We start from the raw sequence: 17,118 nt of genomic DNA on the forward strand, positions 1-17,118 counted from the left end.
ATTTCTTGTCTGTAAAATAGTATGGTCCCATTTATAACATTCTGATCACAATCAATATCCACTGACTATTCTTACATATAGAAACCTCTCTCTCTCTTACAAACACAAGCATACTGACCATAGCACCCCCAGACATTTTTCCTTACTTCTGACAAGAATACAATAGGGTGGAATGAGATGAGGATGAGTAGGAGCTGCACCAGAAAGCTGAGGTAAAAACTTGAGAGAGAAAAGGAAACAGTAACTGGAAAAGAAAGGGAAAAAGTTGTCTCTTGCTTCTTTCTTTCTTTTCAACAGTTCTATTTTTACTGGCCCATTCCCTCACTTCCAGTGATTTGGGGGTGGAAGACAATAATTGGATATTTATGATAGGAAACTGCTATCCAATTTATTGAAAACATTTGCTGCATATGAAACAAGATATATAGTCAAGTCATATTTTCTATCAGTAAGCCATTTATTAGAAAAATATAAAAACCAGAAAAATAATACTGCCTTTCCAATCATCACTGATTATAAATAGGTAATCAGTTTTTTCTTGGAAGAGTATTATCTTCTGATCGATAGCTTGCATTTCGTAGCTTCATCACCTAAATGCTCTAAAAAACAAGGAGAACCAATTTCCAGGATGGATAATGGACAGGACAGGACACCCTTCCAGATCAGCAAGAAGAAAACAGAATCGGTGTCCATAATCTGCTATTCTCCATCCATGTTAAAATTGCACAAGACCTCTTCTTCTCCCAGAGGGTCCAGCTGTAAAAATGACAATTCAGTTACCTGGGAAGAGAGGGAAGGAACACCTTAATAATTTACAAGGATAATTGGCAAAGGCTGAATTCTTCAATTCTCACAGATTTTTAATACAGTACATTTTGAACAATTCCAATATCTTAGATGCTTTCTGCATAGTTTAACAGAAGCCCTAAACCAGGGGTAGGCAACCGTGGCTCTTTTATGACTTGTGGACTTCAACTCCCAGAATTCCTGAGCCAGGTGTGCGAGTTGAAGTCCACGAGTCATAAAAGAGCCAAGGTTGCCTACCCCTGCCCTAAACCATTAGAATGGGCTCCTTTTACATACAATTTCATATCATTTCCAAGCAACTGTCTTTTCCTCTAAATTTTCACAAGGATCTCTAGGATTGACATAGAATGTTACTTATGTTAACCCAAAATTCTCCATCTTTCAGATAAAATCTGCTTAAGATTTTACAAGCCTTGTAAGATTCATACAAAGCCTTTTGTAATTGTTTTAGTATGTGAATCAAGCCATCCTAGTTTAAAAATTGTAGATGCAATTACTGTACCCAACCAACTGTAGCTAAGTCAACAACTACAACTAAAAAAACCATGACTTAGTCTACTTTGCAAATACTACCTAAAAATCATGATTTAACAGTGCAAACACATTTTAAAAGACCAACTGCTTACTCAAATGTTCTACTATAGCTCTGCAGATTTAGCTCCAACAAATCCCATAACATCTGGATAATAGTACATGATGAAGGTAGTCTTATTTTTCTTATCTTTGGGAAGTAGGAGTATACCTAAGCTGATCCTCTGGATCATTTGCTTTATCCTGTTCTGTATTGGTCACTTTTAGTCATGCTTACATGCTGGCTAAGCAATTAGGACATTTGATATATTTTTGTGTATGCATGCATGCATTCACTATTTCTTTTGCTCTTTTTGCTAGTTAAAACTCAACAGTGGCCACAGGTTTGAAAAAGATCAGTTTACGTTCCAATTCCAAAGAAAGGCAATGCCAAAGAATGTTCAAACTATCGCACCATTGCACTCATTTCACATGCAAGTAAAGTTATGCTTAAAATCCTACAATTTAGACTCCAGCAGTATGTGGATCGAGAATTTCCAGAAGTACAGGCAGGATTTCGAAGAGGCAGAGGAACTAGAGATCAAATTGCCAACCTACACTGGATCATGGAGAAAGCTAGGGAGTTCCAGAAAAACATCTACTTCTGCTTCATTGACTATGCTAAAGCCTTTGATTGTGTGGATCACAACAAATTCTGGCAAGTTCTTAAAGAGATTGGAGTACCAAGACCATCTTATTTGTCTCTTGAGAAACCTATATGCGGGTCAAGAAGCAACAGTGAGAACTGGACACCGAACCACTGATTGGTTCAAAATTGGGAAAGGAGTCCGGCAAGGCTGTATTCTGTATATGCAGAGCACATCATGAGAAAGGCAGGGCTAGATGAATCAAAAGTTGGAATTAAGATTGCCGGGAGAAATATCAACAACCTAAGATATACGGATGATACCACTCTAATGGCAGAAAGTGAAGAGGAACTAAAGAGCCTCTTGATGCGGGTGAAGAAGGAGAGTGCAAAAGTTGGTTTGAAACTCAACATTAAGAAAACCAAGATCATGGCATCCGGCCCTCTCAATTCCTGGCAAATAGATGGGGAAGAAATGGAAGTAGTGACAGATTTTATCTTCCTGGGCTCCAAGATCACCGCAGATGGGGACTGCAGCCAAGAAATTAAAAGACGCTTGCTCCTGGGAAGGAAAGCTATGGCAAATCTAGACAACATACTAAAAAGCAGAGACATCACCCTACCAACAACAGTACGTATAGTCAAGACCATGGTTTTCCCAGTTGCAATGTATGGCTGTGAAAATTGGACCATAAGAAAGGCTGAGCGCCAAAGAATTGAGGCCTATGAACTACGGTGCTGGAGAAGACTCCTGCGAGTCCCCTGGACTGCAAGGCGATCAAACTGGTCAGTCCTAGAGGAGATCAACCCCGATTGCTCTTTAGAAGGCCAGATCCTGAAGTTGAAACTCAAGTACTTTGGCCACCTAATGAGAAGGAAGGACTCATTGGAGAAGAGCCTAATGCTGGGAAAGATTGAGGGCAATAGAAGAAGGGGACGACAGAGAATGAGGTGGCTGGATGGAGTCACTGAAGCAGTAGGCGTGAGCTTAAATGGACTCCAGAAGATGGTAGAAGACCGGAAGGCCTGGAGGAACGTTGTCCATGGGGTCGCAATGGGTCGGACACGACTTCGCAACTAACAACAAAATTCCAGAGTTTCCCAACCTTTCCAGATTGCGGACTGGTAGGGAGGGGGAGAAAAGGGGTAGTTCTGTGCAAGCAGCTGGCAAGCGTGCACATGCAACTCCATTTGCAAATGCACTCACCCACTGCTCGGACAAGTGGGAATGTGCATGCCTGTCACTTCCACAGCCCGGTTCCAAACGAGTCAAGGCCTGGTAGTGGGCTGCGTCCCGGGGGTTGGGACCACTGCCCTATTCCAGTCAATTGAAAAAAATCTAGATCAGATAAGAAGACAATTCCATTTTTGAAAAGGAAGAATAGCTTTATGCTTTAGATCAGTTTCACGAGAGGTTGGACAGATGTTTCTAAGAAACTCAGAAAATTTGATAAGGATCAATCTTCTCTGCTTTTGTTAAGCTTCCATTCTTATTTTACCAGGATTATCAGAATTGTATCTTACATATCTGGAGGACTTCAGGTTAAGAAATGTTAAGGGTGACAACTATTCCCATTTATCGATTAGTCCCCAGCATATGTTGCTTAGTGATATTTTTCTTCTAAATACATAAAGTCCATACTTAGCTATCATGGCTTTATAATTTTGCTTAAAATGGCTCTTGCCAACTGCTTTCAGATAAGTTAGGCTGCAGTTTCCAGAATTTCCAATCTATACCTCTGTATGTTTTCTAAGAGGACTACCAACAGAGTGATCACAGCTTGTCAAATATGCATAAATTCTAGAGTTTTTTCATACTCTATTTGAAATGAATATAGAGCCTATGGGCAAGAAAGGTAGCCAAATAACATTTTAAAGATTGGACACATTGATACATTACTTGGCATTCTTGGAAAATGATTTGCAACGGTTAGTCCTTTCAACAGCACTTCTTTCTATTCTGTCTTGTACATGGTAATAGGAGTTGTAGAGGGAAGCTTATAGATGAGATGCTTGCACCCTGTGTTTCTAGGGATGCTAATTAAATTAGAAACAATTCTTCTCAAGAATTCACCACTCACAATCCTTCAAGCCTGGGACATCAGCAGTCCTGAAGTTCCAGCCTAAATTGCTAAGAAGAGCTGATGAGTGATCTGTTATACACTGCAGCACCTCTAGTTTCCAGACCACTTGTCCCCCTTGGTCCAAGTCTGATAAACTGATATAAATGCCCCAGTAACAATTGCATTCTGCATTCTAAAATACTTGTAAGGCATAATTACTTATATTCATTCCTTTCAGCCTCCACACGCTTATGATGCCAAGGGATGAGGTTATTAATTGAAAGCAAGTTGAAGGATTATGTTGTTTGTTGTTTGGAATGGTTAAAAGATTGGATAAATTTGAACAACCTAAGATTGTTGGGCCTTGAAGGTGATTTAAGATTTGGCTGGTATGCTTATTTGTGGTTATGACAAAGTAAAAGTTAACCTTGGTTTTAAGAATCATATCATTAGGTAATCAATTGGGCGTGTATGGTGGAAATATAAAAGATTGGCTATCATCCCATGAAGTTCTACATAGAAAAGAGATGTTATTGGAATGCAAATGGATGACATATCAGGATTTATTGACATTTAAAGAAGAAGAACTTAAGATAAAAACAAGAGAAGAATTAGTAAGTGAAGGATTTGTTTGTGATTGGTTTAATTATTATAGATTTTTGAAAGATTTAAACTTAATACAATAAGTTGTTTTTTGTTGTTGAATTAGAGATCAATTTATATTCTGGAGATGACCAGCTGATTGCTAAAGTATATAAAATGGTTACTTAAGATGAATCTGGAAGATGAATTTGTCAAAGATGGGAAAGTGGGCAAAAAAATTGGGTTATAACCTAATACGGGATAAAGGAGAGAATGTATGGACTAATTGTTTAAATTACTTTGAGTTACAATTTGAAAGGAATTTTTTATAAAAATGATGTATCATTGATATTTGACCCCACACAAAATAGTGAAAAAGTATAGAGGAATCTCTAACAAATGTTGGAAACGTCGACAAAATACAGGCACACTTTATCATATGTGTTGGTCTTGTAAAGATGTTAGATCATACTGGATTAACATAATAATGATAATGCTGAAAATATTTAAGATACAAATACTAATGAAACATGAAACCTTTCTTGTAGCTATTATGCATAAATCAGTTACAAAACATTTTGGGATGCTATTTCTTTACATGGTGACTGTTGCAAGGATTGGACTTGCTAAACACTAGAAAGGAAAAGAGATATTGATTGTTGAAGAATGGATTTTAAAATTGACTGAATTAGCAGAGATGGCAAAATTAACTGGATGGACAACTGACTAAACAACTTTACAAGGGATTGGAAGCCGTTTGTGGACTTTTTATGTGTTAAATACAATAAAAGATTATCAGAAAGATTTGAAGATTAGTATAATGTTTGGCCTTTTTTACATATATATTATGATTATATGTTGGATTGATTTGATTATTAGACAGAGATTAACTCATCTGGAATATTTGTTTATTTAATATAGTATTTTTTGTTAAATAAGGATGGGAAATCTGTTATGTAAAGGGAGAACTTAACAGGGTTTTTTTTTACTTTTCAGCATTCAGCCAGGTAGATTTTTTTATGTTCAAGGTTAGATCTATTTAACATGGGGAGCGGAGGTTCTACACAATTTTTTTTTTTCTTGTTAGTGTTGGATGTTCATTTTTATGTTTTGTATTTTATTCTTGTTCATAAAAGAAATAAATTAATAAAAAAGAAGCAATTTGAGGGCATGCAAATGCATTAGGAAAAGGGCTTGTTTACCTGAATGAGACCCCTGAGTTCGTCTTCTGATACACAGTCAATGTGGTCTTTCTCAGGACAGTTGTACTCCACTGCCAACTTCCCATTTTCTGAAACAAGCAATCAAAAATAAGGCCAATTTGAACAAATCAACCATAAACAAATGAATATAGATTTTGAAACATGACTGAAATTTATTTAGGATTTTATAGATTCTCAATTAAGGATTTTTGAACTAAAATTTATAATATTTTTTATTATTTCTAAAGTGCTAGTGCTTATAATCAATAACTATAATCCATTTATAATATGATTGAAAGTAAGATTTAAGATTAATTTAGATGGGATATGAGAGATTTGTGGGCAGAATTTCCTGAGCTTTGGCTAAAGTTGGTTCTCAATAACAATCAACAGTAAGGTGCTCCAGAAATGGGATATTTAGTGAAAAGAAAGGTCAACTGGAAAATATTGGTGTGAGCATGAATATCAGCAATGTAAATGTACCAACAAAATGAATCAGGATTTCCAGTGATGCAGGAAACATGACAGAAATGAAAAGCCAGTTCATTTATTTCCTAGATTAGCTTTGGGAAGTCCTGGGGGGGGAGGGGGGAAAGGGCTAGGTTGGTATTATAGATTTATATGTATATATATGTATGGTTTTTTTTTAAGGAGGTGCCCGGTGATACCCCAACTGCACTGACGGGATGGTTGAGGGAGAAAGGGAAGCAGGAAAGAGGGAGGAAGGAGGAGTGGTGGTAAGATAAGGAGGAGGAAGGTGTAGGAAAGTGAGAGGGGGGTGCGGGAGGGGGACACCGGACACGTCCGTGAATGTACTGATTGGTGTTGATTTTTTTTTCTGGTTAACATAGTGATAAAAGATTTATATTTTTGTTTTTCAATGAAAAATCAATAAAAATTTATTTAAAAAAAAAAGAAAAAGAAATGAAAAGCCAGTTATTTTATGATTATTGACGTGAATAAAAACAAAGTTTCTATGAAGGCAAATAGAAAAACAACAAGGCAGAGAAAGGATATATGGAAGCATGAAACTGAATACATTGAGAAGAAAAAAGTCAAAGTACAAAGCAGATAAATGTGTTCACAACAATGAGAATATGTTAAGTCATTGCACCCTCCAATTTACCAGTAGCTAACTGGAATAACGGAAGCTTTTATGCAACTCATCTGGATGTTGAAAGTGCTACATTAGGCGACATGAACAATCGAAGCCAGATGAAAGAGATTTTAGAGAAAGTGTGGACAAAATAAGTAAAACATTGTTCAAAACAATTTAGTATAATGAATAAGAATACAATGAGCCTTGGCTTTGCATTCTTGCTTCTCTTTATCACAGAAAGACTTTCAAGAACACTTCATGGGAAAAAACTTCCGTTTTCATTTGCAATTTATTGTTCAAACTGACAAAAGGATAGCAAATTACATTAAGCCACGAGCCTTAGAGCCAACAAATAGCTTATGTATATTTAATTATACAGATATTCAACCATTTTCTTGGCTGGGAGATGGAGGAAAGTATGGAAGAAGGAATTATAAGGAAGGTTGATGGTCTTGCCTAGGATTATGAAGAGTATTTTCCGAAATGCATCCGAGAGTGCCTGTTGCACTGCAAACTTCTGAGCATTGCGGGTGGCCATCAGAAACTCTGAAAGACATAAATCCAAAATAACAAATTGATTCAAATTTTTTTGTAGCTCAAAAACTGCTGAACATTTTTTTTATTTTTTATTAGCTTATAGTATAAAATACAAAAATACAAAAGCAAGTAGTAGGAAACAAAGGGGAGGGGAAGGGAAAGAAAAAAGTGTGGAAGAAGGGGGAAAAAAAAAAAAAGCAACTCCCTCTATTGCGGTAGCATAAGGCATTAACACCAGACCTCAACTTTTTACTTTTCCATAATAAAATAAACTAACAATTTCTATTACAGCAAATCAATCTAATCAGTAAAACCCAAAATCAAAGTTTCATTTTTTTCCACCTCAAGTACAAAGTCCAAAAGCGGTTTCCAAGTAGAAACAAAAGTACTTATATTCTTTTCTTTGACCAAAGTGGTCAATTTAGCCATCTCTGCTAACTCCATCAATTTTGGTTGCCATTCGTCCATGGTGGGTATCGAAATGTTCTTCTATTTTTGTGCATAGAGTAGTCTTGCTACTGTCAATATATATAAGATCGGAATTCCATTTTTCCCCCCAAGTCTTTTTCCATTAAGCCCCCCCCCAAAAGTTTCTGATTTTATCTTTATATTCACTTTAAGAATTTTCTATATTAGAATATGAATCCTACTCCAATATTTCTTTGCTTCATCATATCTCCACCATAAATGGTAAAAGGTCCCTTATTTACATTTAATTTCCAATATTCACTTAAAATATCTTTATATAGTTTAGATAGCTTGTCTGGTGTTAAATACCAGCAATACATCATCTTATAGAAATTTTCTTTTAAATTATAGTTTAATGTGAATTTTAAACCTTTCATTCACATATTCTCCCACTGTTCAAGTATCACATTATTCCCAAAGTTCCTTGCCCACTGAATCATATGTTTTACATGTTCACTTTCCCAATTCAATAACATTTTATAAATCTTAGCAATAATATATTCATCACTATTCAAGTACTGCTGAACATTTTTGAATCAATGTCAGCCTTGCAAAAAAGGCAGTTCTGACACAATAGCTAGTTCAAATTTAATTCAGATTCAATATATGTCTTATTTGACATAAGAAAATAAATGAAGTTAATAAAAATGGTCTCTTTATATTTTATTTAAACTAGTCATTTTATGCGGCAAACACTGGTTTAATAGCTTTTTACCAATGTAGTAGATTTAAGTCTGGAGCATAGTGCATTCGAGCAGTATGTGGCTATGAAATTTCAAGGATAATGAGGATGGTGACTATATCCCATCAAGGTGTTGTATGTAACATTTCCTTACAATGGTTTTGTGAAGTGAGTTGGGCTGAAAGAGTGACTAGCTCAAAGTCACTGAGCCAGATATATGCCTAAGGAAAGACCAGAACTCACAATCTTCTGTTTTTTTAATTGTGGGACTTCTCAGAGGAAATGTGGCATGAATATAATGGAGCACATTTCCATCTATCTACAATCAAGCTTTCTTCAATCAGGTTAGCACTAACCTCATCGCCCCAGTGATTCTAATGTTCTACAAGCTCATAGACTTTCCAAGCTAGATGGGACCTTAGGTAATTGTCCCCCAAAATAGCTGGAAGATACCTGGCTAAGGGAGACTACTCTAGGAAACTACATCTAGTAGACTATTTAGCCCTTTTTTAACTTGCTGCAGATTCTCACCATTTTTAGGAGCTATCCCTCCAACCCACAGGCTCAATCCACATTTAACATTGAATGACAACTTAATATATACTAAAGACAGCTGTGCTTTTTATTAGAATGGAAATGTCATTTAAGTCCCTAGTAGCCCTCCATCAAGAATCATCCTCAAATGTGATTTTTGATGGAGAACAAAACCCCATCCAAGTAGGGAACAACCTATTTATGACTGCACTGTAAGTGATAGTATTACTTTTATTTTGCTTTGGGTACATCACTCCAGCCTCCACTACCTTCTCCATTCCCATGTTACCTTGATTGGGGTTCACCTGAAGTTCAGCCACTCCAATCCCTCTGGTATAAATCCCATAATGAGGGATGCTTAATTCTTGCACACAAAGATACTTTGAATGATGGTGCCTGGGCAAAGTTCCTCTTTCTTCTTTCTCATTATCTTCAAAGCCAGGTATATTCTGCAGCTGTTCCATTATGCAGGGAATATATAGAAGGGAAAACAAGAGCCTATGCCTTTATCCATCCTACAATGGTTCTTCTCCCTTCCCCTTCCCGTAATTCCATTGCAGAACATTTGCATTCTGTAGATTAGTGTTCTAAACCAGGAGTGTAGTTTTTGTTTTGCTTGCACCCTGGCAGCTCCCTATACTCATGGAACAAGAAGCACCTGGTCCCTCACATAGAGATACAGTCTAGGACAAGTCAGAAACAGCTACAACAAATGGAAGACTGTTCCCCTGACCTCTGGAATTCAAGGCAGGCAGGTGTTTAAAAAAAACCCCAAACACCTTGGCATAGCTTCTGAGTAGTTCTTATCCCTTTCCTCGGGAGAGAAAAGGACTACAGGGCCCACACCAGATACAAACAATGAACAAAGTTGAAGAAAAAAATGGATGTTTACAAGGAAGGATAAGCCTTTTGGGCTTAGTGGTCCTTGTTACACCATTGCTCTGTGAACTGCATTACTGCTAGTTTGCTTCTGACTGCAATTCAAGATGGCAATAATCACCTTTAAAGCCCTTCATGGCATGGGTCCAGGATACTTGAGGAATTGTCTATTGCAGGGGTAGGCAACCTTGGCTCTTTTATAACTCATGGACTTCAACTCCCAGAATTCCTGAGCCAGCTGTGCTGGCTCAGGAATTCTGGGAGTTGAAGTCCACGAGTCATAAAAGAGCCAAGGTTGCCTACCTCTGGTCTATTGCAATAGAATTGGTCTGCCCCACCCGTGGTAGCAGAGGAGGCATGCTGTGGGCCCCTTTGTCCAGGGTATTCTGGCTGTTGGGGTCCAGAAGAGCCTTCTCTGCCATCACCGTTGCTCTTTGGAACATCTTGCCCCTTAGAGCGTGGTCAGTTCCCACCCTCCTGAAGTTCTGTAAAAGCCCAAAAGCTGGCTCTGCCATTTAGCTTGGGGCTCCAATAGGGGAGTGTCACACTGGTGATTCTTAATAACCAATCTCCCTGCTCATCCTGCTCTCTCTCTCTATCTTTTAGTTAGTTGATAATTTGTACTTGTATTGTATTTTATTTATATTATAGGCATGTTTTATCCTTTTTAACATTACAAGCTGCCAAAAGTTACCCTGTGATAAGATGGGCAGCAAGCAAATCTAAATGAATAAATTACCTAAATGGATAAATAAATAAGCAGGCCATAATAAGAAAATAAATAAACATCCAGAGATGAAGAAGTACAACTACCAATATAGATTTGCCTGAATTAATATTTTTCTCCAAACACTTCTTAGAACAGTACAGTTCTGTAAGTAGAAAATGAACATTTAAATTATGTATCAAAAAGTAAAATGAGGACCCAGATTGTTGGGGCAATATGCTCACATTGTAAATTGCTCAGAGAGTGCTATCAAACACCACAAAGTGGCATATGCTATTGCTATATTTAGTCTTATCATCCTTACGAAAATAGAAAAATAAGAAACAAAATGAAAGCCTAAGTCATTCTTACAGTGATGATGCGACTGGACCAACCATTGAAACCAAGGTAGTAATTAGCTAATTCTTGGCTTTTGTGACTGTTCAAAGGTAATGTTTGCTTTGTAAGAGCCCTCTGTCTGGTACAAATGCAAATCTGAAAAAGAAGAATCCCATATCTCATTAGAGGGATGTACAGAACTCCCCATTTTCTCCCAAAAGAAATAAAGTCATCAAAAACTGGATTTCAGTCTTACTAAGAACTTAACAGGAAATATACTAATCCATACATGTATTTTCCTGTCTTTTACAAATAGGTAAAATAGATAGATATATTTTTTATGCTATTTTTTGCTTTTCATAAATATTTATTAATATTTTTCAATAAAACATGTAGGAATTGGAAGGAAAACTGTTAACAATATAAAAACTGATAAAACAAAACTCCATTCCATGACAAAACCTAACCTGAATTGGTTGTCTTCAGATATGCTGAATTTCAACCTATATAATTTTTAGCCAATGCATCTTGATACTGTAGCATTTTATATTCTAAGACAGCTGATCATTTTAATCCCAAGGCTGTATGTCTCCCCAAAATCTGCAATTGGACTGCTTGTATATAGACTATGGTCACAATTCAGCATCTTGTGATACTTCAGAAATTTTAAAAACAGAAGTATTGAAGGCCACCAAGAAAGCAAGGAGGGTCAGCATGGATATATTATATACCACCTGCATCCAGGGTCTATCAGAAGTCATTAAGAAGTGCAACCAACGCCTTCTTCATGTTGGCATTCAATCTGAAACTTGACTGAAGGAGACTGAGATAATTTGCTAAAATGTGGGCTCTTTGGAGCCACAACACAACAGCTTCTCAACAACTATATCTAAAATGGGAAAGTTAGAGATAGGCTGAAAATTACCCAGTAGAATCAGTTTTTGAGGAAGGAGTGGGACACTGCTTGAGGAAGGAGTGGGACTCCTTAACATGTGAAGCGTTAATACACTTTACAATGCCTTGGTAAGGCCACACTTGGAATATTGCATCCAGTTTTGGTCACCACTATCTAAAAAGATGTTGAGATTATCAGGAGACTGCAGGCTAAAACATATAAGGAACGGTTGCTGGAATTGGGTATGTCTAGTTTAATGAAGAGAAGGACTAAGGGTGACATGATAGCAGTGTTCCAATAAGAAGAGGGAGTCAAACTATTCTCCAAAGCACCTGAAGGCAGGACAAGAAGCAATGGATGGAAACTAACCAAAGAGAGAAGCAACCTAGAACTAAGAAGAAATTTCCTGCCTCAGAAGTTTTGAATGCTCCAACACTGGAAGTTTTTAAGAAGAGACTGGATAACCATTTGTCTAAAATGCTATAGGGTTTCCTGCCTGAGCAGGGGGTTCGACTAGAAGACCTCCAAGGTCCCTTCCAACATCATCATCATCATTATTAAATGCAACCAGAACCACTCCTTCCTCAAGGAAGCATTTACTTCTGCTTGGACTTAGTCACATACCATCTTCTGGGAGGCCTCAACCAACTGTGAGAAGGAGAAGATACAGGTGGCATGCTTTAAGCTTCAAAGATCCTGTCACTTTTTCAGGGCCAACAGGATCAAAGTCTTCCAGATAATCATGTAAGGCTAGCGATGTGACATTATCAACTATACTGAAATGAGTCCTGACTATTAATGGGACTGCTTTGTATGTGGAATACCAGGGGGAATACTCTTTTGCACACTGGATCAGAGAACAGGGTATCTTTAGTAACCTTGACATTCACTTACTCCAAATAAAGTTCACTGCATCCCTTGGCAGGGTCAAGCAACTTGTCTGCCAAGGAAAAAGTCAACACCCCGTTTTAGATTATCTGCTAAAAAGTATTCAGGATCTTGATAAAATCAGGCTTCAAATCACTGAAAGCTATCCAATGGTAGGAATTCATTACTTTAAAAGACCTTCAGCTATAGCATCTGGTTCACATATTGTACTAGTGCAGTTTCTTAGGTGTTGTATGAACATACCCACAGAGGTCTGTAAAGTTCAGTTATGTTTTATTGTGTAAAACACCATTAAGCAAATCATGGTCTAGTATGAGCTGTGAACTCCATGATCTTAGATTATGCAATGACATACCTTCAGAGCAGTTTTCTGAAACAGTGACCTCCCATTGCAAGCCTGTTGTGCCCTGCTGGCATCTCGGGCAGAGTAGAACTTAACAAAAGCATGATAGCCAGGCCCAGCTACTGGAGCATTTCTGTGGAGTCTTACAGAATGGAGCAGTCCAAAGGCAGAGAAGGTAAGGTATAGAGCATGCTGGAGGGGAAAAAAAGGCAAACACATAAAGAAATCTACTAGAAAAGACAATATCTGTGAAAAAGCTAGAGTCTCAGATTGTAGGTTGTGAGCAATTGTCACAATTTTTCTGAAAGTTGATTAGGCTTGGACAGAAGGCAAACTGAAGACTACTCATTCTTGCATTATTGGGCAAACCTTGAATAGTGATTCACTTTCATGCTGGCTGATAACATGCATTATGCATACCTGTAGTCTTTGCAATACAGGTAGTTCTCAACTTACAACCACAGTTGTAAGCCCAATACTTTTGTTGCTAAGTGAGACAGTTGTTAAATGAATTATGCCCCATTTTACAACCTTTCTTACTACAGTTGTTAAGCAATTCACTGTAATTATTAAGTTAGTAACATGGTTGTTAAGTAAATCTGGCTTCCCCGTTGACTTTGCTTGTCACAACTGTCATAAATAGAAGCCAGCTGCCAAGGACTGCATTTTGATCACATCACCATAGGGATGCTGCAACATCGTCACAAGTTACTTTTTTTAGTGCTGTTGTAACTTCGAATGGTCACTAAACAGGCTTTTGTAAGTCAAAGACTACCTGAATCTTTGGAATTCTATAGATCAGTAAAGTTCAGTGTTTTTATTTGTAAACCCATCTACCTTTATTAAAAGTAAGATTTTGTTGGGTGGGCAGAAAAACAGTAAAAGAGTATGATACCAATAGCATTGATAAAATAAGCCTAAATCCAGAAAATGGGATGGAAGTTGCTTATCTATGAACACAAGATAATCTTCTCAATGGTGGTTTCCTAGCTTAGGAATTCTTCCCCACTATTGTATAGTGCCTATACAATAATTTTTTCTCTTTCACTTTTTGATATATAAACATTTCAACAACTCAGTTATGCTAGTGGAACCTCTTAATTACTTTCAGTCTTCTTTTTTTGAAGTAGGGTAATTAGACATTGTTTGCTTGTTGGTTGACACTGTTTTAATTTTTAGTTGTGTTTTAAAATTGTGTTTTAAGCTGCCATGGGAAAATGCCTTTTTTGAACTATATCATTTATAAAACAGATACAACTGTCAGCATCCCTGCTTAGCTATATACAGTACCACCAAATGCTCATGGAACTAGGGTGTGTTTTGTGTACTGTATGTGCAAGTCCCTGCCATAAAACAGATGTTGAGCATTGTTTCCAAGCCCTGTCTACTTCCTTAATACATTTTCCCAAGAGCTTTGATTATGTGCTTATAACATGTTTCATTACAAACCTTGTTAAATAAGTGAACAAAAAATAGCCATTTAGTCTGAGGCAACAAAAATCAAGCCTTGTAAATGAACGAAAGTCCATGTTTTCAGACAACAGCTAACTTCTGTTGAATTTCACTTTATGAATTTATTTTTCATCTTTAAATAGAATATGATATGGAAACTTTTGCCACAATATGTGGGTCAGCCGTATGCTAAGATGCTGTCTTGTTTCAGAAAGAACAGCTATCCGATTGAACAGCCAGGCCTATACTGCTTTTTAGAAAGCAAGTGATGGATGTTCCAGAATTGTTACTTGGCCGATGCACCATTTGAAAACTGGCTTCGGCAAATTTTAGGCACCTAAATATTTTATAAGAGTATCATAAGTTCAATGAATTGAAGCCTGAAAAAAAGACGAAGTCCTTGCACAAAGCGTACTGTAGTTTTACTACGACCGCATTCAAACTCGCCTTCACTCTCGCCATCCGCAATGGGGCACCGCAGCAAAATGCCGCTATACCCAGTGATCCCCATGTTGATAAGGCAGGATTGCTCTAACGGTCCCCAACGCTTAAGGCGGGAAGAAGGCGTTTTTCAAACACAGTTCCCACAGGCTCAAAGAACTTCCTTGCCAATAAATATTCTAACGTGAAGCAGCGGACGGAGCGGTAGCAATAGCTGCTTTTGCTGGCTGACACAAATTCATTGAAAAAGAGCCCGGAAGCTCTGAAAAGATGTCTACACACGGAAGTGGGGGTGGACGGTTGGAGGAAAACCCAACCCTGCTTCTTCGTTACTTGCCTCCGATGCATCCGACTCCAGCCCCAAGACAAGAAGAGTCCGGTCATTCCCGGAGGGGACGCGGAACTCCACAATCTCAGCCATGCCAGGCACGAACGTCAGGGGAAAGGGGTGAATTCAGAGGAGGGAAGACCCGCCTGCTCTTCCTGCTAGTAGGCTGGCGACCCCCGACCGCTCTTCCTGCTAGTAGGCTGGCGATCCCCGACCTCTGGGCGGCTTGAGGAGGCGAATGGATGTCAGCACTTCAGTATCAGTTACTGCTGCAGCACTCTGGATTCCACTCGGAGATTGGTGGGAGAAAAGGAACCCACGTGATGCAAGAAGAGAAGCCCTATTAAAAGCAGCGAGCCTTTAGTGTCAGAGGGCGTAGACTTGTTTTTAACGTTTTCTTGAATAATTTGGAAGCGGAGCGAAGGAAAGCAAAGTAAAGATGAGGGAGGAAAAGGATTCCCACGTGAAGGATTATATTTGCTAAAGCCCTCGTTTCCCCCTACCCCTAGAATTGAAATCGGGAACGCCTGTGCAAACTCTGCGAAATCCCTGGGCTTGCTTTACTTGCGTAAGAAAGGCAATCCGTTTTTCTTCTTGAATTCTGTTCTTCACTTATTTGGCTTCATTTCTCTTTCTATCAGGTAATCCTCGACTTAGGATCACAATTGAGCCCAAAATTTCTGTTGCGGAGGGAGACTGTTATTGAGTTTTGCCTCGTTTTTTTACCTTTCTTGCTACAGTCAAGTGAATCACTGCTGTTATTAAATTAATAGCATAGCTGTTAAGTGAATCTAGTCTCCCTCTTGATTTTGCTTGTCCGAATTTTGCAAAAAATGATTACATGATCCCGGGACACTGCAACAGTCTTATAAATATGAACCAGTTGCCAAACATGTGGATTTTGGTTACGTGATTGGGGCTGCTTCAGTGGTCATAAATGTGAAAAACGTTCATAAGCCACTTTTTTCGGTTCCCTTGCTAGTTCGAACACTCACTAAACAAATGATAGTAAGGCAAGGACTACCTGTATACTATGCATTAGCTCTGAAATGTTTTTAAAATGCTCAGCTACAGATTGCCATGCCACCTGTTGGTTGAATCAATAATTTCGGTTATAAATCAGAGATCTTTTACTCAGGCCAGTATTAATCTGTTCACTAATACAGTTTAGGGCAGCGGTTCTCAACCTATGGGTCGTGACCCCATTTGGGGTCGATCGGGGGTCGCCAAGCAAGGCTGTCCGCCATTTTTTTTTCCCTTTTCCAGCGGGTGCCTTACCTCCTTTGGGCTGGGCCAGCTGGTGGTCGGCCTGCTCCGTCTCTGCCGCTTGCCAGCTACGCCTCGGCCGGCGCAGGGGGCAGAACCACGCATGCATGGCGCTCCCGGGCAGGGAAAGTCCTCGACTTAACGACCGGTTGGGTAGTCCTCAACTTACGACCGATTTAGTCCTCGACTTACTTCCGGTTTAGTCCTCGACTTACAACCGGTTTAGTCCTTGACTTACGACCGGTTGGGGGTCGCGGCATTAAAAAGGTTGAGAACCACTGGTTTAGGGCAACTCATGAACTTAATTAAAAGACCAGAGAACTTTTATGTGTCTTCTGAGCTTACACAGTATGCTGAACTATGGTTAGCTACTTATGGAATAAGCTACAATTGTCTGGGTTCCTCAGTTCTGTGGATTACAAATGACAGGACTGAGTTCACCCAACATACA

The 17,118-nt window shown here is 38.5% G+C and overlaps 1 protein-coding gene across 1 annotated transcript; it reads right to left on the bottom strand.

Annotated features, from left to right (window-relative positions):
* Positions 1-489: 489 nt before the first annotated feature.
* On the bottom strand, positions 490-15,645 carry RDM1 (RAD52 motif containing 1). The gene is made up of 7 exons (XM_015832294.1): positions 15,411-15,645; positions 13,193-13,372; positions 11,088-11,210; positions 9,420-9,585; positions 7,366-7,455; positions 5,811-5,899; positions 490-780 (listed from the first exon to the last, which is right to left on the bottom strand). Exons 1-7 carry the CDS (start codon positions 15,492-15,494, stop codon positions 700-702), a joined length of 813 nt encoding a protein of 270 aa, XP_015687780.1. The 5' UTR covers positions 15,495-15,645; the 3' UTR covers positions 490-699.
* Positions 15,646-17,118: the final 1,473 nt, after the last annotated feature.

Source organism: Protobothrops mucrosquamatus, unplaced genomic scaffold (assembly GCF_001527695.2).
Source record: "Protobothrops mucrosquamatus isolate PMUCROS unplaced genomic scaffold, P.Mucros_1.0 scaffold1, whole genome shotgun sequence".
Lineage (NCBI taxonomy): Eukaryota > Metazoa > Chordata > Lepidosauria > Squamata > Viperidae > Protobothrops > Protobothrops mucrosquamatus.

Excerpts from the sequence above, each read along its gene's own strand:
- RDM1 (XM_015832294.1), bottom strand. The coding sequence starts at position 15,494 with ATGGCTGAGATTGTGGAGTTCCGCGTCCCCTCCGGGAATGACCGGACT. Across the intron at positions 9,586-11,087 it reads GGTCCAGTCGCATCATCACT|CTGCAGAATATACCTGGCTT; the intron begins GTAAGAATGACT and ends ATAATGGAACAG. Across the intron at positions 5,900-7,365 it reads AATACTCTTCATAATCCTAG|AAAATGGGAAGTTGGCAGTG; the intron begins GCAAGACCATCA and ends TGCTTGTTTCAG.